Source organism: Alligator mississippiensis, chromosome 8 (assembly GCF_030867095.1).
Source record: "Alligator mississippiensis isolate rAllMis1 chromosome 8, rAllMis1, whole genome shotgun sequence".
Taxonomy (NCBI): Eukaryota; Metazoa; Chordata; order Crocodylia; family Alligatoridae; genus Alligator; species Alligator mississippiensis.
Window position 1 is genome coordinate 59,637,245 of NC_081831.1, and position 24,812 is coordinate 59,662,056.

At 44.9% G+C, this 24,812-nt stretch overlaps 1 protein-coding gene across 2 annotated transcripts; it reads left to right on the top strand.

Annotated features, from left to right (window-relative positions):
* Positions 1-5,277: 5,277 nt before the first annotated feature.
* CYSLTR1 (cysteinyl leukotriene receptor 1) lies at positions 5,278-22,960 on the top strand. Of its 2 annotated transcripts, none has more exons than XM_006265312.4 (2): positions 5,278-5,605; positions 16,968-22,960. In XM_006265312.4, the coding sequence occupies exon 2, from the start codon at positions 17,005-17,007 to the stop codon at positions 18,034-18,036; it is 1,032 nt and encodes a 343-aa protein (XP_006265374.1). In that variant the 5' UTR covers positions 5,278-5,605; positions 16,968-17,004; the 3' UTR covers positions 18,037-22,960. The 2 variants fall into 2 exon arrangements, with proteins under 2 accessions (XP_006265374.1, XP_059588739.1); XM_059732756.1 differs by lacking the exon at positions 5,278-5,605 and adding an exon at positions 11,933-13,946.
* Positions 22,961-24,812: the final 1,852 nt, after the last annotated feature.

Below are 24,812 nucleotides of genomic sequence, written 5' to 3' on the forward strand. Positions count from 1 at the left end.
GGTCTCCTCCTGGGGGAAGGGAGATCCCTGGGGCTGTGGGTGGGTGCAGCCCTGGTGGGGAGTTGGGGTAGGCTGGAGGGGGCTGATGGGCTTTCCCAGGCTTTGTGAGGGCAACTGTGGATAGGAAGGGCAGGATGATTTGGGGTGCAGGCAGCTCTTGAGGAGCTTGCAGGGGTGGAGGCTGTGGCAGCAGCTCCCTTGTGATTTGGGGGGTGGATGGGCAGTGGCAGAGCTCTGCTGGGGGTGGGGACATCCTCCCATGGCCAAGCGTCCTGCTGGCTGGTACTAGTTCCCTTGGAAGAGAGTCTTTATTTTGAGCTGTTATGCAGATGCCTCTGTGTGCACTGCTCAAAAAACCATAAACCAGTACAAAAAATATTCTTTGAAATACAATTAAAATATTTTATAGTAGATGTTTGTCTATAGATAAAAATTAATTATATGCTAAAAATGTGTTAAAATTATATTTTCACCATTAATTTTATGTATGCAGCCCTCAACAGCTCACCAAATTTCATTAAGTGGCCCTCCAGTTAAAATAATTGCATACTTCTAACCTAGACTTGTTCTCAATGGTGGCAGGTAACAGAACAAGGAGTAAAGGTCTCAAATTGCAGCAAGGAAAGTTTAGGTTAGATATTAGGAAAAACTTTCTCACTAGGAGCATAGTAAAGCACTGGAACAGGTTACCCAGAGAGGTGATGGAGTCTGCATCCCTGGAGGTTTTAAAGACCCATCTAGATGAAGACTTGGCTGGGATGATCTGTTGGGGGTGGTCCTGTTTTGAACAGGGGTTTGGACTAGATGACCTCCTGAGGTCCTTCCAACCCTAATTTTCTATAATTCTATAAAAAAGCATGGCTGTTTCACAGGTCTGAGGAATCATTGCTTTTGCCCCACTCTGTCTACAGGAGTAAGGCAAGCTAGGACTGGACCTGGCTATAAGAAGGTGGCTTGGAGCCACAGAAAGGCTGCAAAATGGAAAGAAAATGAGCCCACAGGCCAGACATTCATAAACAGCTCAGGGGAAGAAAAAGCACCCAGTCCCTTCAAGACACAGCAGCAGAGGGACACACGGGGGCTCCTCTGCCTGCACCAGGAGCCAGGGCTAATCTGTGCATGGCTGAGGTTGGAGGACTTCCTTCCACCAGGGCTTTCCAGGAGTCCCAATGGGCATGGACCGCATGGAGGGGACAGGGATCCAGGTGAGGACAGCACTAAACCCTAGGGCTGTGCAAAGCTTTGGGTGCTGATTCAATTCGGAGGACATTTGGCCCAATTCGGTGGCCAAATCTTGAAATCTGAATCAGGGGACCAATAAAAAGGTCCAAATCCATTTGAAGCTTTCCACATCTTCAGAAAAGATTTGGAGAGCTTTGATGATTCAGACAGTCCCCACCTGCTGCAGCAGGGAGCTGAAGCTGGACTCCATGCCGGTAAGTAGGGGGTGGGAAAGTGGGGGCTGGGAAGAGGGGAGAGGACCATGGGGGGACCCCTACCAGCCCCCATATCCTGCCTGCTTTCCCAGCCCTCCAGACCCCCACCCACTCCCCTAGCCCCGCCTCATGGCTGCCCTACCTGCCCCAGCAACCGGTGCTTTAAAAAAAAGAAACCGCTCACCAGGTGCTGCCAGGCGGGGGCGGGAGGCAATCCCTGCTGCCCCCCACTGCCCTACGCTGCATGGGGGGCTCTGCATGAGCTCCCCAACCCTCCAACCCCCCACAGCTGCCCCGCCCACCCACCCACCCCTTAAAGGCAAAAAACAAACAAGAAAAACCCCAGGACTCACCGCTCCTGCAGCAGCCTTGGAGCCTCACGGGGCTCATGCAGAGCCCCCCCAGTGCGGAGCAGTGGGGGGCAGCGGGGATCACCCCCTGCCAGGCAAGAACAGTGAGCGCGCGGGGGGTTCTCCATTTTTTTTCCTTAAAGGGCTGGAGCTGGGGCAGGTGGAGCAGCCAGCGGGGGAGGGAGTGGGAAGGGCACTGGGACAGCAGGGTGAGGGAATCAGCGGGGGCTTGTGGCATAGTGACCCATGCAGCCTGGAGCTGGGGCAGGTGAGGCAGCCATTGCTGGGATGGGAGAGTGGGCAGGGGATGGGCCTGTGTGATTCAGCTGAATCGATTCAGGACAGCGATTGAAATCAAATCACTGTCCCCCAAATCTGCTGAATCTGAATCCAAACCAAATACTAGCCGCTTCGCACAGACTTACTAAACCCCGCACTGTTGGGAGGGACCCAGTATGAAACCTGAGCATGGCTGCAGGTGGCTGGCACTGGCTCAGAGCTGGGCTTGCCTCCCTCCTTCCTGATCATCAGCCCCAAGCAGCCACAACTGCAGCAGGGGCAGAAGCGCTGTGCGACACCAGAGGTAAGAGGCACCAGTAGAGCACACCTCGCTCCACTGCTTCCCACCAGATCCTCAGCACGTGGGGCTGGGTGCAGGAACAACAGCAAGTGCAAGGCCAGGCCCTGCTGGCTCCACAGCCATGCCCTCTCTCCTCATACTGTAGTGAGGCTTTGGGTGTCTGGTGCAGCTCACCCAGGTTCAGGGTAACCCGCAAGGAAACACTCCTAGTTGAGCAGGGGGCAGATCCCCAGTGTCCCAAAGTGGAGTGTGGGAGTGGAGGTGCTCCCTGCTACCAGCTCCCCTGTGCCCGACTGGTGTGGGCAAACCAGGCTGCAAGGGCCTCAAAACAGTCCTGGAAGTCCTCAAGCAGGTGAAAATCCCCTCCCTGCTCAGAGGCAGCTCCTTCACCACCCCACCCTCCCCTTGCCTGTCCCTGCTGTCTTCACCAGGGTTGAGGGTAAGGGAGTTCCAGAGCCATCCAGGCTGATCAGGGGCTGGGCATAGCTGGGGAGGGGACAGAGACCACAGGGTGACTGGAGAGTTCCCCACACCCTCCCGATCACAGCAGCCCCTACCTGTCCCCCCTGTCCTCATCCCCAGTGGGGCCCACCCTGGGTGCAGACATGAGTGGCTCTGGGGCTTCTCCACCCTCGGGACAGTGGGGATGGGGGGAAGTTGGAGGGAGGAGGCACCCCTTTGATGGGGAAGGGGAAGGGATAGAGCATTTTCATCTGCTTTAGGAACTTTAAAAAATCCCCAAGGCTCACATGGGGTGACCCAATCCAAAAGGGGGGTGCAGCCATGGCACTGCAGCCCCTCTAGATCTGCTTTGACATCTAGGTATGCACAAGCCCCCAGCAAGGCACCCAAATCTTTGCACAGCACTGTGCTGTTATATAGCTGTCTGATTGTGGGTCTAGAGCCCCAATGGTCTGTATCTTGGCTTGAAAATGATGGGTTTCTGGCATCCGTCAGGTGCTATTATCTTTCACTGCACCCAGGCATGGAGGGATGTAGGGTTTTGAAAAGGTGAGGAGCATCATCCCAAAGAACACAAAACATCTTTGTCCAGGTAAAAAGACATTAGAAGCTTTACTAATATGTTACAGGCCCAGGGCTGTATTTTTAACTTTAATATGAAAATGAAAACAAACATAACTTGTGCTGGAATGAGTTATCAAACAGTCTTCAGGTCAGTGAAACAGGAAATACTTTACCAGGAGCAACAAACAGATAGCAGAGTTGCAGAAAAAAGGATAGCTTCTGTGCAACATCAAGACCCTAAAAAAGGAGCGAGGTCATTGGCAACTGTAGAATGAAGGGTTTTAAAGGAATCTGTTATTTTTTAGTGATCCATGAATTCAGTTGAGGCTCTCACTGCTGTCTGAGCAAAAATGCTGCTACTCCTGATGGGTAGTTGGTTATAAACCTGGGATGCAGCAAGAATCATAGGGTGGGTGCAACTGCACCAGTGCAAACCCCTGGATCCACTCCTGCACCCAGGTACCCCTGCTCCTAAGATGAACATCAAGGGTATATGAGTAGTCTCCTTTTTTCTAGGTGTTTAAAAACAGATGGTTTTTTTGAGGACACTAAGCTTTCAGTTTAAATAATAGTAATAATAATAACAACAACAGTAATAGTAGTAGTAATAATGATGATTATGTCACTGACAACCAAAGAAGCTGGCCATTTCTCATTTATCTTAAAACAATCAATTTATAATATCCCCTTTTAGAAGAAAAAATTGAATTATTATAAGGAAAGGTTCCAGGATTCTGAAAGGATCCCTACCCCGTGCTGTTAGATCTGGCATAAACAGCCAAGTGTTCTTGAAAATCCACTCTCCATGGCCAACAGTATCTGAAACAAACAGTAAAAGTTAATCAGATCGTCACCAAAAACAGAAATCAAATCATCACAGAAAATGGTGAAAGGTAATCAGATAATCACAGAAAACTTGAGTCTGGCTGGTAATTTGATTGCATGTTATTTGTTTCCGGGCAAATTCAACAGAAATTAAACTTCTACCTGATTCTGTTAAAAATCCTAAATAAGAATTGTTCACTTACATCCCACCGGCATTTTAACCACCATGTTAGAAAACAGTTCAGAATAATTGTAAAGGCAAGTCCATACAGGCACACATAGTTTTTGCTAATAAACCTGAATTGATGGTAAGAACAGTGGTAAATAAGACTGTTTATGTGTCATGTAGCTGGAATGGAATAATACTAAGGCTTTGAGTTGCTTTTGAATTTGCTTGGATATAAGCACACTACTAGACTATCAAACTGCAAAACAGAATTAAATTCAAATTCACATATGTGCCCAGTTCTTCTGCAAGGAGTAGGAACAGATTGATCAGGTTTATTGCTAGAGTATTTAGTTGATAAAAACTAATTCATACTAGCTGAAAAACAAAATGTGTCTCAGAAACTGGAACATCGGGTGTAGGTTGTAGCTGTGCTGGTCTAAGGACATAGGCAGAAGAGGGCCTTTGGATGAATCTGATATCTTTTATTACACCAACTTAAGTAGTTAGGGGAAAAAATTATTTTTAGCCAGTGTTCAAGTTTAAAGACTCTTTGCCAGGCTGAGGAAGCCTGGGCAGTAGGTGTGTGCTCTTCTGGCTGGAGTGAATAGTACAAGGACTGGAAAGCATTTTAAGAGACTGTTCAAAAGAGGCCAACTATTCTACACTCCGTGGTGGTTGTGTTAAAGCCTCAGAACGGGAGGTGAGCCAGTCTCCCCGTCCCTGTGCCCACCTCTCTGTCCAAATCCATGCTGTTGGAAGATAAAAACCAACTGGCTCTTGCTTTCCCTGGGAAGACGTCCTCACCAAGCTCCACAGCGGGCACCTGCCAGCCAGGAGCCCGGCCATGCCACCTCCTGAAGTGAAGGGCATGGCTGTTTGGCGGCTCTGAAAGAGGAGCCCCTGCTTTTGCCCCCGTGCCTGCAGGAGCCAGGCGAGGCGGCACTGGACTCGGCCATGGGAGGGCGGCTCGGAGCCGCAGGACTGAAGGAAACGAGCCGGCAGGCCTGACGTTTACAAACAGCCCGGGGGAAGGAAAGCACCCCCCTCTCGCGCCGCCTGCAGCTCCCTTCAAGACACAGCTGCGGAGGGACCGCGGGCTCGTCCGTGCCTGGCCGGGGCGGAGGCTGTCTGCACCAGGGCTTCTTCCCAGGAGCCGGGCTCGCCTCCTCGCTCCAGGCGGCTGCGACTGCGGCGGGCAGAGGCGCGCGCGAAGGCGGAGGTGAGAGGCGCCGGCGGGGCGCTGCGGGCAGGTGCAAGCCGGGCCCGGGCTGCTCTGCCCCGGCTGCAGAGAGGCTTTGGGCGCCTGGTGCAGCCCGCGGGGAAACGCTCGTGGCTGGGCAGGGGCAGGGGCAGATCCGCGGTGTGCCACAGCCGCACCCCGTGCCCCGCCGTGCGGGCACACCAGGCTGCGGGGCCCCGGGGCAGTCCTGGAAGTCCTCCAGCAGGTGAAAACCCCGTCCCTGCTCCGAGGCAACTCCTTCCCCGCCACCCTACCCCTGCTGCCTTCACCAGGGTTGGGGGCAGAGGAGCTCCGGAGCCAGCCGGGCTGGGCATAGCTGGGGAGCGGACAGAGAGCACAGGGTGACTGGAGAGTTCCCCACACCCTCCCGATCACAGCAGCCCCTACCTGTCCCCCCTGTCCTCATCCCCAGTGGGGCCCACCCTGGGTGCAGACATGAGTGGCTCTGGGGCTTCTCCACCCTCGGGACAGTGGGGATGGGGGGAAGTTGGAGGGAGGAGGCACCCCTTTGATGGGGAAGGGGAAGGGATAGAGCATTTTCATCTGCTTTAGGAACTTTAAAAAATCCCCAAGGCTCACACGGGGTGACCCAATCCAAAAGGGGGGTGCAGCCATGGCACTGCAGCCCCTCTGGATCTGCTTTGACATCTAGGTATGCACAAGCCCCCAGCAAGGCACCCAAATCTTTGCACAGCACTGTGCTGTTATATAGCTGTCTGATTGTGGGTCTAGAGCCGCAATGGTCTACATCTTGGCTTGAAAACGATGGGTTTCTGGCATCCGTCAGGTGCTATTTTCTTCTACTGCACCCAGGCACGGAGGGATGTAGAGTTTTGAAAAGGTGAGGAGCATCATCCCAAAGAACACAAAACATCTTTGTCCAGGTAAAAAGACATTAGAAGCTTTACTAATACAGCCCTGGGCGGTATTTTTCACTTTAATATGGAAGAGAAAACAAACATAACTTGTATTGAAATGAGTTAAAAAACAGTCCGCAGGGCTGTGAAAAGGATTATATGTTACCAGGTGCAGCAAACAGTTAGTGGAATTGCAAAAGAAAGGATAGGTTATTTGGTGCAACATCAAGACCTTAAAAAAGGAGAGAGGGGTCATTAACACCTGTAGAATTAAGGTTTTAGAAAAAATCAGGTATTTTCTAGTGATCAGTGAGTTCCTTTGAGGCTCTCACAGATGCCCGAACAGAAATGCCGCTACCCCTGACGGGCAGTTGGTTTTAAACCTAGGATGGAACAAGAATCAAAGGGGGATGTGGGGTGCAACTGCACCAGTGCATTCCTCTAGATGCACTCGTGCTCCTAAGATATTCATTGAGGGTATGTAAGTACAGTCTCTTTTTCTGTAGGTGTTTGAAAGCAGACAGTTTTTCTGAGGACACTAAGCTCTCAGTTTAAATAATAGTAACAACAACAGTAACAGTAGTAGTAATAATGTTGATGATGTCACCGATAACCAAAGAAGCCCACCATTTCCCAGTTAGGCTAAACCAATCAATTTACAATGTACCCTTTTAGAAGAAGAAAATTGAATAATTATTAGGAAAGTGCCAGGATACTGAAAGGATCCCTATCCCATGCTGTTAGATTTGGCATAAACAGCCAGGGATTCTTGAAAATCCACTCCCCCTGACCAACGGTATCTGAAACAAACTGGTAAAAGGTAATCAGATCATCACAGAAATCCTGAATCAGGCCTGCAGTTTGATTGTATGTTATTTGTATCCAAGCAGATGTAACAGAAACTAAAACTTCCACCTGATTCTGTTAAAAATCCTGAATAAGTGTGTGACTTATAGCCCATCTGCATTTTAACCACTATGTTAGAAAACAGTTCAGAATGGTTGTAAAGGCATGTCCAGACAGGCGCACACAGTTTTTGCTAGTAAACCTGAATTAATGGTAAGAACAGGGGTAAAGAAAATATTTTATGCAGCAGGAATGGAATAATATTAAGGATTTGAGTTGCTTTAGCGTGTATTTGGATATAAGCACAATACTAGACTATCAAATTGCAAAACAGAAATAATAAAATCCAAATCCCAATAAGTGCCCAGTTCTTCCGCAACCAGTAGGAAGAAATTGATGAAGTTTATTGCTAGAGTTTATTTGATAAAAGCTAATTCGTGCTAGCTGAGAAACAAAATGAAATATAGGCTATAAAGCCTATGAGTCTCAGAAATGGGAAAGCGTTTTAAGAGACTGTTCAGAAGAGGCCAACTATTCTACACTTAGTGATTACTTTTAATTTTTATGGAAAATATGAAACAGAGGGGAAAAATGTCAATGATCTTTCAAGCCGTATCTTCTTAAAAGTTAATATCTCTACAGAATATCCAGAATAAGAAATGAGTAGCATTGAATCAGAATGGCAAAGACATTTTGCCATCTACATAACATTTTATAAAAAAAATAATAATGCACAATATATCCAATGCAATTAACCAATACCACAGAAATCCTATTAGATGATACAGGAAGATGCTGACAAACTAGACCAGTGATTCTCAGCCAGGGTGCCATGCCACGGGATTTTAGCACTTTTAAGCGTGCAAACAAATCTCTAGGTTTACCTTGTGAGTTAAATAGGAATCCACAGTGATAAAATATTCTGGCTACGGTGGTCTAAGTCCTTTGGAACAGAATAATTGCTCTATTATCTTTCGTTAGTCAAAAACTTAGTGAAAACTAAGAGATGATGTGTTCAGAGTGCCTCAAGTCTATCAAGGGATGCCTTGAGTCTAAAGAGGTTGAGAATTATTGAACAAGAAGATTCATAGGATTGGTGTTAGAAGATTTTTTTTGTATCTAATTTGACTTAAATCCAGCACAGATTAGCTATCCATGCTATTTAACAGCTTTTCAGGAGACAGATTTTCATTTCAGAAAACTGGCCCACTACTTAACAGATTAACTGACATTCTTAGGCAAGTTCTGCACTGCAGTTGGACAAACATAGGGATACTCAAGCAAGGTTTTCTCTAGCCCAATTCAAATCTGGACATCAGGGAGCTGTCTCAGCATGTGCATCCATTCCCCAGGCTTTATCTCTAAATTGCCTAGTGTCTGCTGCAATAGCCATACCAGCATAGCCAGTAGAGCCACCTTGTGGAAAGGCTGTATATGCCAAATTGACAGGGTGTGGCTTTGCCTGTCCACACTTAAAGGATTTGGCCTAATGCAGCTATCCTGGGATATCCCCAGACAAAGCCTACTAAAAAGCTCAAGGAGTCAGTGAACCCAAAGACTGAATTACTGTCACAAGCCTAGAGATGGCCCTTCTGGTTCAGAATTACAGCAAACTGATCAATAGGACAGTGTGAGGGAGCCTGCATTGCTGTTGTCTCTGTGGTTTCTGGGTTAAACAGGGCTGCAACTTCAATCTAGCACCTTTCACAAGTGGTTTATGTGACACTTCACTACAGGTCTCTTTTCTGATGCTGGTGTGAAATGCAGCGATAGGATAGGATCTGGGGATGGGCACACATCTACTTGATTGCATGATGCAATAAAACAATTGGGGGAGGCAGGACTTGCACAATGCATATAACTGAAAAGTATTTGCATTAGTCTCTTGACTTTAATCTAAAATGGACTAAAGAAAGATATTTAAAAATGTAATAGGCAAAACAATTGGGTAATAGAAAGGTTAGACCCTCTTATAGCACACATCCTCTCAGTACTCGACAGAGGAGTAATTTTTCACTGGCGTTATCCCGTTGATTTCAATGGCTGCATCCACACATGGTGTGGATGTTTGGTTTCTCGAGGACAGGTAGTGATGGAGCACCTTGCACTGCCGCTATTTGTCTCTGGTGAATGCCTGTGCCATGTGCACTTTGCAACACAACATACATGTATACTTAGAAAAGATGTCACTATACCAATCTGGCAGTCTGAAACAAACCTATGCACTGTAATTTATCATACTTTTCTGGTTATTCTGAATAATGATAGTTTTTTCCTGACTCTAATCCTTATGAACAATTTAATGTAATTTAATAGCATCTTCAGCTAGTTCAGGTATCTCAGCCTAAGAGAAAATTGAATTTAGTTCACTTTATTAAAACCTCCAGAAATTATTATACTGATTATACTCTAGCTGTCATTTTAAAATAGAACAGAAGCATCTTTTGTTTGTCTATGCTATTTGTTTAGGCAGTTATTTAATGTAAGGTTTCAGCGTAATTCACATATGAAACTTAAAAATAACAAAGTTAAATCATGTCTAATTTTTGGATTATTTTCATTTCATATATATTTTTCACAAAAAGGACACACTATTGGCTCGTACTTAGCTCATTGCCCACTGTAACCCTGAGGTCCTTTTTGGCAGAGCTGCTGCTTAGCCAGTCAGTCCTCAGCCTGTACCAGTGCATGGGATTGTTCCGCCCTATGTGCAGGACTTTGCACTTGCCCTTATTGAACCTCATGAGATTTCTTTTGCTCCAATCCTCCAATTTGTCTAAGTATCTCTGAATCCTAGCCCTACCTTCCAGCATATCTACTACTCCTCCCAGCTTGGGGTCATCTGCAAACTGCTGAGGCTGCACTCCATCCCATCTTTCAGGTTGTTTATGAAGATATTGAACAAAACTGGCCCCAGAACTGACCCCTAAGGGCATTTATACACATGCTCCAGGAGTGGGGCCAGGGGGGGCGTTAATTAGAGTAGCTCTCAGAACATATATATATACTTAGAAAATCTCAGCTGCTCTAATTAAAGCACCCCAAGAGTCTCATGTATCAGTATCCCTGTACTTAAAAATGGTGGCGGGGACACTTTAACTAAAGCTCATTCGAGCTTTGAATAAACTGTCCCTGCCACCATTTTTAAGCACGCTTTATCCAAAGCTCAAACAAGCTTTAGTTAAAGCGCTCCCACCACTATTTTTAATCACAGGGATGCTGATACATGAGACACCGAAGTCTGCTGGAGCATGGTAATTATCATGCTCCAGCCAACTCGATGAATTGAGTCTGCTCCAACACGCTGGAATTACAGCACATCGAACCAGCCTCACTGCTTGTGTATAGGCACCCTGAGGCACTCCTCTTGATACCGGCTGCCAACTAGACAGAGCGATTGATTACTACCCTTTGAGACTGACAATCTAAGAGGTTTTCTATCCACTTTACAGTCCAATTATCCAACCAGCATGGACTTCCTTAGCTTGCTTGTTAGAATGTTGTGGGAAACAGTGTCAAAAGCCTTGCTAAAATCAAGGTATACCACATCTATTGCTCTCTCCACATCCACAAAGCCAGTCATCTTATAGAAGGAAATCAGGTTGGCCAGGCATGACTTGTCCTTGGTGAAACCATGCTGACTGCTCCTAATGACCTTCTTCTTCTCTAAGTGCTTAGAAATGGATTTCTTGAGGACCTGCTCCATGATTTTTTCAGGGACTGAGGTGAGGCTGACCGAGCTGTAATTCCTCAGATCCTTCTTCCCTTTCTTAAACTTCCTTTCTTAAAATCATCAACTTGCAAATATTTTTTAACATATATGTTTCTGCACATAAAAATAATCAGATATGAATTTGCTTATAACGAGCCTATTTTCTTGAATGCTGTGTATGTTCTTATCTGAAGTTTTTGATTTTTGGTTACAAATGAGTGAGGTTATTTAAAAAGACATTGTAATGCTATTCAGATACCTGACAAATATTATCTCTAAAGCATTAAAGCTGTTTTGAAATAACTGGTGAAGTTATATCTGACCATTCTTTGAATTCCACTTTAGGCAAAGTAATTAATATCTGGAGCAGATTAGGTACCTCAAGGAACAAATGATGGGATATGAATCTTTCTGCTGTAGATAATGGGCTTAAATAAGTCCCAGGTTGATGGTAGAACTGAGCAAATAGTACAAATAGTCCTAAACTCAGCCAAAATTGAGATAAATCTGGAGCCATACTGGAGCTAGGTCTGCAAATGTGCTGTAGCCCTGGTTTGTTTAAGTTTTCGCATTGCATCTTCCCAATTACAGCCATAGTCTCTCCCCACCGCAACCACTTCTCTTTTCCAAGAACCAGCTGAAACAACACTGGACCATTCTGTTGAAGGGAGACTGACTTCCTCTGTCTCTTGAGGAAACCCAGGGACTAGCTTGAAGTATCAAACCACAAGACTGTTGTTTTTATAGAAAACTTTTTAGATACTTATTTCAGAATGTAGGTTTAATGGTAACTAGAGATAAAGCTTCAGAAATGGAGAAATACAAGACACAGTCCCTGTCGCATTTCAAAACTTTGAAAAATATTTCTAAAGATAGATATACTGTAACACATCTAGACTTCACAGAATGTTAGTGTTACAAATGTCAAATTGGCTGAGAAGACTTGCATAATCCACATTTGGATGTCCTACTTCTGAATAATTTGACCAATCTTAAACTCTAGTCTTACTACATGGTAGTGATTCATAATGTTGGAAGAGGAATAAAAGCACAGTGTAAAAAAGATACCTGATCCAAGATGTCTGAGACTATTTATATGGGGGGAAAAAATTAAAAACTACAGCATGACACGTAAGTTCATGCAGATACAATTTTTATACATATATAAGCTCACTGAGGCAAGGACCTGCTTTTTGTCCTCTGTTTGTGCAGCACCTAGCCCAGTGGAACCCTGTTCCATGTGTAGGGTTCCTAAGCACTACTGCAGTGCTGTCAGTCCATAATAAATGTAGAGTTACGGATGGTCACAGTATTTGGGCATCAAGCAGGAGTGGGATTAAACTTTTTAAGATGAAACATAAACAGGCTGTCCACTATTCTAAATGTCTCTGCAAAACTGAGAAATCAAAATGGAACCCATTTAAAGAAGCTGTAGTCTCAGAAAGCAGGAGAGGTTTTTTGCTTATTATGCTCCTAGTCAGGCAGAACAAGAATTTCCCCACTGCTGAAAGGTGGCTCTGAGGATACAGTGCAAAATTTTACTCATGTCTAAAGACACGATGGACAATTCTTTATAAACCACCGACGTGTGATGATAATCTTATTGTTCAGCATCTGCTGCTGGGCATACCGATTGCTGATACAGAAGTTGTCCCATTTTAAAGGGAACCAAAACTGATCGTTAAATGCCTGAGCTAGGCATTTGCCCTCAGAGAATTGAATTGATGTAACTGCTTGCACAACCGTTGGCTGTACTTATTCAGAATGATCAACCAGGCTCTGTACTGTTTATTGTCTTAAGAATAAATGTTAATCTCTCCATAGTACCTCTTTTAACTATCTCCTTCATACAATTTAATAGAATTTGCCCAGTCTTATATTAGCTGAATTATTTGCATCACAAATCATGAATCTAACCGGTGGTTATGGAACAGACTAATATTAAAGTGCACTGAAGTTTTCTCAAGCTCTTTTCTTGAGTTGGTTTCTTATGTTAGGCCCTTGTCTCACATATAGATCCTGATTGCCTAACACATTAAAACAGTTAAGGGTCTCTTGTCACTAGTTAAACATAATTCAAGGAAGTGCCATGCAGGCTTCCCTGTAGAGCTTTCCCAGTGAAACTCACCATTGCTCTTCCAGATCTAGACTAGCACATCTGCATGTATGTCCACACTGAGAAGCCTCTCTATCTTGTCTGATTTTCCAGCATGAGAAAGAACTACTGAAAATTCTAGTGATACCTTTGTAGATCCAAAGTGGACAATAACACTGGTGGCTATGAAAGCAGGGCAGGTGGTCTTCTATGGCATGGTATTAAGTTGAGATAATGGACTGATATCATTTTCATTTATGAATGAAAATTTGAATCCATATTTTCAGGAGGAAAATATTAATGTATTAACACCCAACTTGCTGCTTATTAATGCTGAACACCATGAAGCAAACATGGTATAGGATAGGGTTCAGCAAGCAAAGCTTCATTTTATATGATAATCAAAGTGCCCAGGTCAAGAACTCCTAATAAAAGCTGATAATAGTAGCTTCTGCCTTGTTACTTTCATTCCCAAGAACTTAATGGGAGCAAAGAAAATCAATTACAGTTAATTTACAATACAGCTTATTTTGTCATTGTAAATACTGGGTCAGATTTGGCTTGTACTTATTTGTACCTGTGCAGCTTCCCTGTCTTCCACAGAGCCTCAACAGTTTGATTTTTAAAATTTTATTTTAGACTAGTGGCAAAGGCTTAGTGGAAACCTGGAGAACATCCAGTATCTCGTGTTGGGTTTGACACTCTAAGCTCTCCGGAAATTATATAGCAAAAGTCATATGCAAGCAACACTTTTGTTGATGGAAGAATTTGCTGCTGTCTCTGAAACTTGGACTATCATAGCCACAATGGGTATGTACTGTCAGCACCACTAATGCCACCTGCCATAGGCATGATTGTTTTTCAGGTCATATCATTTCAATTCACTTGTTGATCTATTTTGTACCACACAGGACTGTAAATGACCTCAGAATTAAAAGTGGATTCTCAGGCTGAATCATGAGAAGAATTTGAATTATTTTCACTGTTTGTCAGAAAGCACCTGTGAATTCTTCTCCCCTTTTACTCTTGGAAAATGCAAATTAAGCACCAAATACATGTAAAGAGTGTACTGTGTACCAATGTGGACACCTCAGTTAAGTGGTTAGATTTTGAAAAGGGGGACTGCTGGGTCCTGAGCATTTGTGGAAGCCTGGTAGCTTCCTTTAGGTACCCAAGTGGAAGCTGATCACTTTCAGGGGAGAGGGAAAAAAATCAAGCCCATTAAGCATAAACAGAACAAATAACCATACACAGAACTAACAAAAAATCCCCAGACTAGGGTTCAACAAAGTCTCCAACATCTGTGTGTCTCACTGTAACAGGGTCCTCCTCAAGGGTGGCCACAAGCCCCTGGGAACCCCCTTAGCCCCAAGGAAAGCAGAGGCGACAAGGGCTATCTTACCTTCAACTTTCCTGCCACACCTTGCTATAATTATGTCTTTATAAGCAAGAAGGCTGCCTCAGGGCTCCCCAGGCAAGATCTCCCACCAGTGAACTCACATGTCACAGCTCATCACCTTAAAGGCTAATTACATGACCTCCTCATCTCCACTTTTAGCCACATCCAAGCTTCACAGAGATTACCAATCATTCACTAGCTCCAGCCTGCATCCTCTGCCCCTCCTGGGCTCAGGCATGTTTCTTTCCATCCATGTCCAAGCACTTCACCCATCTTGGCTACTCCCAGACACGGCTCTGAATCCCTAACCCTGCTTCTGCCTCTCAGACTGGGCCCCTGGTCCTGTCTCTGCCCTCCTCTGGATTGTGGGTCCCTGCCCATGTCAGTCTCTAGTTGTGGCCCCCCTCAGCCTGTGACCTCTCCACCTGGGCCCTGGCCCTGCTCCTAGGCCAGTTGAGATCTCCAGACTCCCTGGTCCCAGCAGTCTCTGTCCACGGCCCCTCCTTGACCTTTGGCCCCTACATCTAGGTCTTGTGTCTTGGTCTCAGTCCTAGACCCGTTGAGACCTTTTGGGCAACAGGACCCTGGCCCCAATTGTGGCCCTGCTCCTTGATCTTGGTCCCTATCCCACAGGCCCTGGCCCTCCTCCTGGTCCAGTTGAGACCTCCACCACCCCTACAGTCTCAATCCCTAAACCACTGGTCTCACCTACCCCATCTCAGTATCAGTCATGAGCCATGCTGTAGTCCTGCTGCTCAGGAGCTCTTCCTTCCACAGGTCTCAGGACTAGACTGCCTGCTCAACTGAAGCCTTGGGCTTATATTCCGCTAGACCAGCCTCTTTACGTCCTATGGCTCCTAATTGCCCCCTACCACACCTGCAAGGTGCTTCTCGCACAGGCTGCCTTCTTTCAAGAAGCAGGAGCATCAAGCCTCCTGCTTCAGTCACCTTGCCTTCCCCTGTGCATCTATGCTCTTTGAGTTCTTTAGTAGTCATCTTAGTATATCCTTTCCATAGCAGAAGGGAAGCCAATTAAATCCTCCTTAGTGGAGACTTGGTAGTGCCCCAACAACATACCACATAGGCAAGAAGGATAAAGCCTGAAATGGTATGTTAACATCATTAAACATTGTTTCAATAGCATTGCCTTACACAAATTTAAAAAATATCCTATCACTCCCAAAATGTTTTTAGATGACTATTAATAAATGTCTTCCCTTATGAGCTGAAGTGGTTTGGGGAAGCCCACAGAGCCAGTTTGTCTGCAGAGCTTTGCACTAGTATGCCTCTGTGCTAAATGTAACAGATAAGAGCGAAACAAATGGACTGTGACTATGTATTGCATTAATGTGGCAGGTTATGTGTTTGTTTTATTACTCCAAAGTGAAGTTTAGACCAATGCAGAAATATTTTAACAGCTAACAAGCATTTATTCAAGCTGTTTGCAGTTTCAATCTGGAACATTCTTCATGGTTACTTTTTAAAGTTTTTGTAAACTTTTATTTTTACTTGAAAAAGCTTGTTTGAGCATTCTTTTTAAAAGCTTTAGAAGTTGCTATGTGGTCTTTCCCCTACTGACATGTTTCCTGGTATAAGGCAGCACAAAGATAGGATGCAGAGAACTGGTATTCGCCAGCCACTAAGAGAGACAGCACTAAGAATAGTCATTAGTAGCTAAAGTTTTCTCCTATTCAAACATTAAAAAATATACATTGGCCAATCAGTGATGATATTGGCCAATGTATATTTTTTAATGTTTGAATAGGAGAAAACTTTAGCTACTAATGACTATTTTTAGTGCTGTCTCTCTTAGTGTCTCAGTGTCTTAGTGTCTCAGTGATGATATTGCTGTCAATTATTTCTTCCTCCTTTACTGCCTGCAAATTTAGCTTACATGAGACTTACAGCGTAGAAGCCAAAATAGTCTTGTTTCCATTATATTTGGTTCCAAACAGAGGTAGGATCCAATGGTGGCTTTTTGTTGGTTTGTTTTGGGGGGGGGGGGTTGTACAATTACCTAATGCAAAGAAATCTAAGAGTGATGCAAAACTCTGCAGCATCACAAAAGTTGACAGGTGACTTGAAATAAGAATGGGATTTTTGTAAGATCTCAGCAGCGACCTAAATTTGCTCCCATAGGAGCTCATGGTAAACCTCCCACTGACTTCAATCACAGAAGAATCTGGACAGTGTTAAGGATTTTGAAAATTCTACTTCTAATATTTATAATACTAACTTTAAGTGTAGATATAAGAACCCCTACCTTTTGCATGGATACTTACAGCATCGAGTATTTAACATATTAGTTCACCATCTGTCTTCTTTCCTTCCTAGCTCTTACTCTTCAAAAAGCACTCTCTTTTCCATTTAATCATTATATTTTATTTTGATGTATTGCTTTATAATACTCATTTTCATTATTTTATCTTTAGGCTGTTGGCTTCAAGGTAACATCTCCAGGCAGAGCAGATGGCTGCTGCAGAAAATACAACAGATTTTTATAGCAACTTATCATGCCACCATGCCATTGATGACTTCCGAAACAAAGTGTACTCCACATTGTACTCTATGGTGACTATTCTGGGCTTTGTTGGAAATTGCATTGTTCTGTATGTCCTCATAAAAACCTACCAACAGAAGACAGCCTTCCAGATATATATGCTTAATCTGGCAGTGTCAGACCTCCTCTGTGTATGCACACTGCCACTTCGAATTGTGTATTATGTTCACAAAGGCAAATGGTTCTTTGGTGATTTCTTGTGCAGGCTCTCTTCCTATGCACTGTATGTCAACCTGTATTGTAGCATTTTTTTTATGACAGCAATGAGCTTCTTTCGCTGCATAGCCATAGTTTTCCCTGTCCAGAATCTCAATTTGGTAACTGAGAAAAAGGCTAAACTGGTATGCATCGGCATTTGGATTTTTGTCACCGTGACAAGTTCTCCCTTCCTGCTGAATGGATCTTACTCTTATGACAACAAAACAAAGTGCTTTGAACCTCCAGAAAATGCATTGAAGACAAATATGGTTATAATCCTGAACTTGATTGCACTGTTTGTAGGCTTCATTTGCCCCTTTGTTGTCATAACTATCTGTTATACCATGATCATAAAGACCTTACTGAAAAATTCATTAAAGAAGAATCAGGCTACTCGTCTGAGGGCTGTCTGGATGATAATAGTTGTAACAGCTACTTTTTTGATCAGCTTCACGCCTTATCATATTCTACGCACAGTCCACCTTCATGTTCTGAAGGGGAACAGCACCAACTGTGATGCCATATATTTGCAGAAAGCAGTGGTAGTGACCCTTCCTCTGGCAGCTTCAAATTGCTGCTTTGACCCACTCCTCTATTTCTTTTCAGGGGGCAATTTTCGAAGGAGACTTACAACCTTTAGAAAGGCTTCCTCCTCCAGTGTGGTAGCAGGACTCAGGAGAAATATGTCCATGAAGGACAAAGATGGTGAACCATTTAAAGAAAACTACAAAGGACAGAACTGAAATGGAGTTGTTTCCTTTATTTATAAACTGATTTGTTCCATGCAAGGCAGGTTGGTGCAGACTCCCAGGAGGATATCAGTGTTTTAAAAACTTCCTCAGGAGAAATGAACAAAGCAAATACATCTTCTCCCAAACTAAATACTATAATAATCAAAATGGACATATTTCTATTTATACCATTCGGAGCAACTACCCTTATGGCTGTCATTGAAGAGTTTATTTTACCATACTGCAGAGCACTGTGAAGGCAATTCTGAATTCCAAGGCACCAAAAACTGTAAAGATTGACATTGGAATGGATAGCACTAAGAAGACCACAGCACAGAGGCAGGCAGATAAGCCAGTGCAAATAGCCTCTTCATGCCTTATATATAGATGTCACACAGACTGATGGTCTGAATTCCTGAGTAAGTGGGAATTGCAAACATTGGATATAATAGGAGTTAGTAGAGCTTAAGAACAAAGGGAGATGAGTGTGCAATAAGTCCCAAAGCAGACAGTGATTAATGTATACAGCACAAGCCAGGAAAATTCCTTCTCTGTTTCCAGCTACCTCTCTGACTTAATATTCAGTGGTTTGGAGGTCTGTGGGTGGCAGAGCTATCACATTAGCTCTGTCTTATTGCATGATCACCTTATGCTGAAGTTACCTTCCAGTGGCCAGCTCTGCTGGCTCTAAATTCATTGTCTCCCACAGAGCAACACAAAGCAGCCACACCACACCAGAGAGTCTGAGCTGGTATCTTCCTAAAGAGAAGTGTATCTGTTCCTTCCTTTATGCATTTCCTGTGGTTTGTAGCTAAGTAAATCGCCTGTGTATGTTTCTTGCTTGCATCTCCAAGCACTTTGGCACCAAGCCTGCTTAAATTTATCCTAAAGATCTTTGCAGGACCGGGCCCTATGTTTTTAAATTTGGGAAAAGGGAGAGGAATGGGTTCCCAAGTACTGACCTAAGCTCTTCTTTAAAGTATTTTCTTTCTTGGGGAAAGCCTAGTAAAAGAGGAATGAATGGGAGAAGGATATCCTGAATTGCCTCAGTAGCTTTGAGAGCAATGCTGCCAGCAGTATTAAACATCCATAAATCATCAGGCATATTTTTCATGTCTCATTTTTGCTCTGTTGTTTAGAAGGTGGGAGAATGAGTAGGGAGCTCATTCTTTCCTCACTGCAGCTCCCAAATGTCCTTTCCTGTCTGTGTTGCACTGAATCCCTTCAAAGACAAATGGTATACAGATTTTTTAGAAGCTTTGTTGGACTGTTTTGCAACAATCAAGTATTTTTAGTGGGCATTGCTGTTTCCTGCCACTCTCTTCTTCCCTGACCATGCATCAGATGTTTTTCTGAAGTTGAATTTCATTTGCCCCAAACCAAGGGGAACCATAGGTTCCTATGACATAATACATCATAGGATCCTATGATTCCTCTTGGTTCAGGGCAAGTCCAAGCCCCCTCTGAATGCTGCTACACTGCAATAATGCCAGTAGATAACTTAGCCCCAAACCTCAAACATAGAAAGTGAAATCCTAAATCTGTTGAAATCAATGGGAGCTTGATTACTGACTGCTAAAGCAGCATGGTTTCATCTTTATTTGGGAAGAGAAAAAAACTGCCATATAGTGCTACCTCCTTCCAGGTTTACAGTGGTAAAAAGATTATTTTAGTCAAATGAGAAAATGAATTACTAGATTCTACAGTTCATCCTGGCCTTACCTGCAAGTGTAGGAATTCTCACAGACAGCAATTTTTGCAGTCCAAGGAGGAATATTTTTTGTGGGAGTAGCTTAGGAGATAGTACATCAGCAGGTTCCAAGGCATGGAGATGCCTGTTGCTGGCGTGTTTAAGCTAATCAAAAGGACATTTAAAAATGATGAAAATAGACAGTTAGGAAGCTCCTCTACTGAGCATAAAAAGGTACCTGAGGAGGGCGCCCCTCCAAACATACTCCTCTTTAATTCTGTCTCTCTCCTACTCCTGTGCTAAGCAGTCAGAAGCCAAACAGCCCCCTCTCATCCATGCTTCTGTCCTGGAAATAGGCTTTTGTTAAATTGCCTCCTGCTGCTTTCTGGTCCATAGGTGACTACTTATAAAGTACTTTGATGTGCAATTTTCTCATTCTCTGAAAGGGAAAAGAAAGGAGGCAGCATGCTAGGATGAGAGAAACCAAGTGACAAAGCAACCCATGGGTGTCTTCTGGTTGTCTTAGACATGTTATATACATAGCTTCTTCACTTAAGCAGAAACCTCTTTGCTTGTAGCTCCAGCGTGAGACAGTTTTGCCTTATACTAACTCATGTTTGTGCTACCATTATGACTTCATATTTTCCAAATGTTACTGGAGCAGGGTGCCTTCCAGGGGTGACCATGAAGTCCCTGGAGGACTCTTTTTTCCCTGCTCTATATGTAGCCATCCCTTCATTCACCCACCATGCCTTTTTGTAGGTTGTTATTTAAATAAGAAAGGCTTCCCTCGGGGTTTCCCAAGCCTGGTTTCACTCTAATGACCACCAGGTGTCCGTGGTTATTACCTTACTTAAGAGCTAATTGTATGCCTCCATCTGTGCCACACCCCATGCTTCATGGGTGTTATCACTTGCTGATGTCACCTGAGCTCATGCCAATGCTCTCAGCCTCTCTCTAGACCCCAGGATTCCCTGGTCTCCCACTTAGTCCCTCTCTGGGCTCCCAGACCCTCTGGTTCCACACTCTGCCTGTCTCTGGGCTCCAGGACTCCTCTCATCCATGCTCTGCCCCTCACTGGATCTTGGACTGTCTGATCCCCCACACTGCTCCTCTTAGGCTCCTGGACCCTTCAGTCTCACACTCTGCTCCTCTCTGGGCTCTTGGATGCTCTGGTTCCACTCACTCTCTCTTGGCTCCTGCCCTGCTGACACAAGCCACACCTGTGGGCTTGAGCTCTCTCAGTTCCTCTCTAGGTTCTGGTCTCACACTCCAGCCCTCTTGGGCTCCTGGACTCCACTGGTCACCCACACTGTTCCCCTCTGGGCTTCTGGACCCTTAGGTCCCCTAGAAATCTCTTCCTGGTGCTTTTCTGTCAGGGTGTTTTCCCCTAGCCTTTCCCCACCACAGGGTAACTCACAAGGCAGTAGAAGCTAGGGTTTTGGGGCACCCCATAATCACCATTCCCTGTGGTTTGTCACCTGTGGCACTTTATAGTGCTACCCTGCTATAAGAAGCTCCACCACTGTGACCCCAAGCCCCGGTAGGGTGCAGTTTTCAGTCTTACCTAGGACCATCTTCTAGGTTCTACCCTTGCCCCTCCTGGGCTATGGGGTCCTTGGACCCCACTACTGATGTGACATGCCCCTTCCAGCCTGCAGACTTCCAGCCTTCACTCTTTGCCCCTCTTCAGTTACAAACCTCTGGGCCCTCTGGCCCTGCTCACACTTCTCACTCCAGGGCTACCCTGGACCCTCTGGACACTCACTCAGCCAGTCTCTCACTCAGCCCCTCTCTGGGCTCCTGGACCCCACTGACCTCATTCTCAGCCCCTCTCCAGGCTTCTGGACCCTTTGGCCCCATACTCAGCCCCTCTCTGGGCTCCTGGACTCCCTTAGTAGGCCTTCAGGGACCTCCTCCTTCCCATAGTCCCTTCCCAAACCTGTACTCTCCATGTTGGGACTCAGAAGCTCCTGCCATCCTGCTCTAGAGATGTTCTCTTCGCAACCTCCAAGATATACTGCTAGCTTGCCTTAGGATCTGAGTTTATATCCAATCTAAGCCCAACCTTCCCCTAATCAGGTGAGGTTCTCATTAGCCATCATGGCTATCTGCCAGTTACTTCGCAAGCTACCTCCCTCTTAAAATGGCAGACACCTTGAGCTTCCTGCCACAGTTACGATTTTCCAGATTAGATATTTGGTTATCCAATAGGATATCAAGCTAGTGTAAATAGAAGTTAATATAACTTAAGGGAGAGCCACTTACATAATACATTGCTTTGGAATGTGGCTGACTCAGTGGGACCAGTGCAATGAAGTTGTTATTAAATCAGAAACTTATTTAAACCTGTTACAGAATATAAGACCTAGGGACAGACATTCAAAAAGGCTGAGTCTGAATTGATTGAATCTTTGCAGGTTAGTCTAACCTGGCTAGGCTGAACCAGTTTGCAATTGTAAAGGCATTCCCTCTGGACTGAAGAAAATGCAGGCACATGCCTACAGTGGCTCAGGCTAGAAGTTGGGGGTGCTAGAGCAGCCCTCCCTTCTCTTCTACAGTGCTGGGCTGAGGGGAGGTGTGGCCAGGCCCTGGCAGGACAGTCTGATTAGGGAGGGGTTCCTGGCCCCGCCCCCCCTGGCGCTCACGGCTCCTGACCAGTGAGGAAGCCAGCAGGGAGTTGATAACACAGCATTTATAACACAAGATTTAATGAAATCTTGTCATTTCCATCAAGAAAACAAAACCTCTCTCATTAGTTCAAGCTCTTCTTAAACAGCTCTTTCCAAGGAAGGCGTGGAGGGATATTACCAGCTGTTCTGTTGATTTGCTCCAAAAAGCCCTAAGTAGACATTGCTTTGTCTGTCTTTGTCCCAGTGAAATTGGAGACACACACAGACACCTTTCAGCATTAGTATCTCAAGCTATTAAAGATGATGTCACTAGTTCAATTGTGAAAGTATAGATTGCACTGAGCAGGTATATTTCAAAGTATGTGTTAAATGCTATATAGATTATATATAAAATGCAAAGTATTGTTTAATTGTACAGTAACATATTGTACAGTAAAGCTATATGTATAACAAGTTTTATTTCAACATCTTGTTTTCTTGTTTTCAGTACAACAATGATAATTATTAGAAAACGTACCTAGATCTGTTTTTGTATGAAAGAAGAATTTGTATTTACAAAATAAGAATGAACAAAATTAAATGGAAAAGTTGCAATTTGCATTTTTAAAATTGCTTTTTGTCTCCTGAATCTTGCATTTTAAAATCTCTGTGATAGTAACATGTAATATGGTAAACTGCATGGGAGGGGGAGGTTTAGTTACTGGCCATAGTTTAGAGAAGTGGTGCCCAGTTCATCTGGCCCCACAGACTAGGTGAGTGGTGTGAGGACAGTCTGTGGAACAGATCTGGAGCACAGAGCCATACCATCTAACACATGGGGCTATAATTTGACAGCAACAGTGATTAATTGTCATGGCTCTGGTTGCTACCAGAATTAACACTGCCACTGCTTGCCATGCTGCCAGATCTTGGGCCTGTAGGGAGCCCTGCGGGCTGGATCTAGCTGGTGGGCCTCATCTTGGTTACACCTGGCTTAGAGCAGCCCTAAGGTGGCTGCAACTTGCATTAAAGCTGTGAGCCAACCCGTGGTCAAGGAGACATAAAAGTGTGTAGAGCCACAGCTGGCCTCATCCTTGAGATTCTCTGTTAAGTGTGGCTTGGCCAGACTCAAAGATTGGTTCCCCCCATGTTCACAGACCCTGGACTGAACATAGGACTGGAAGAGGCTTCCTGAGCCATTGAGTCCAGTCCCCCAACTTGTGCCAAGCCTCTGACATTCAGTGCCAAGTGGAATTAGAGACAAACTTCCTCTGTTAATATCTTCAGTCTCTGTGCAGAGAACTATCAGAGAAAAGAAACATCCAAACATAGAGGCAGCTGGGGTCCATACTAACAGCCAAACCACTGAATGCAAACAAAGCAAAACAAGCAGAAAATGCATGAGACACATCTCCATAAAAATAAAGTGGTTTGCAAAGATCATCCAAAGTTCATTTCCATACTGTATAGAAGTCATATATCTCACACTATGATTCTTGTGCTGAGAAGTTTCTGTTCAGAATCATAAACTGGATGTTTCTGTTAAGTTTTTAAGTCTGTCGAATGAATAGCCTGCAAGGAAAGTCACAATATGTGAACCACTTGTTACGATATAAGCAGGAATCCATTCACCATGGAAAAACACAGACAAACGCTGATCTTCTTTTTTTTAAGGAGAAAAACATGGATTTTTCTCTTTTAAAGGAGAAAAATGCAGGAAATGGTGAGTTTCCCCATGTAGGCTGGCAGAGTTCCAGCCTGCAAGGGACTGGGGGGAGTGGAAGAAGGGCGACTAGGCGACTGTGGCATCAATGCCTACACAGTCAGATGGATTGCAAATTGGCTGAAGGCTCATACTCAGAGGGTGGTGGTGGATGGGTCATATTCAACCTGGGGGGAAGTGGGCAGCGAGTCCCCCAAAGCTCAGTCCTTGGGCCCGCACTGTTCAATTTCTTTATCAGAGATTTGGACAACAGGGTTAAAAGCAACCTGTTTAAATTTGCTGATGATACCAAAATTTGGGGTGAGGTGGGCACGCTAGTAGGGAGGGAAAGACTGCAGCAAGACCTGGATAGGTTGCAGGGGTGGGCTAACAAAAACAGAATGCGTTTCAATACGGACAAGTGCAGGGTGCTGCACTTGGGCAGTAGTAACCAGCAGCACACTCATAAGATGGGAAACTCCCTTCTTGAGAGCACGGAAGCAGAAAGGGATCTTGGAGTCATTATTGACTGCAAGATGAACTTGGGCTGACAATGCGAGGTCACGGTCGCCAGGGCCAACTGGACCCTATTGTGCATCCACAGGTGCATCTCAAGTAGGGCCAAGGAGATCCTCCCCCTCTACATGACACTGGTCAGGCAACAGCTGGAGTACTGTGTCCAGTTCTGGGCACCCCACTTCAAGAGGGATGTGAACAGCATTGAGAGGGTTCAGAGGAGGGCCACCTGCATGATCCGGGGACAGCAGGGCAGACCCTACAATGA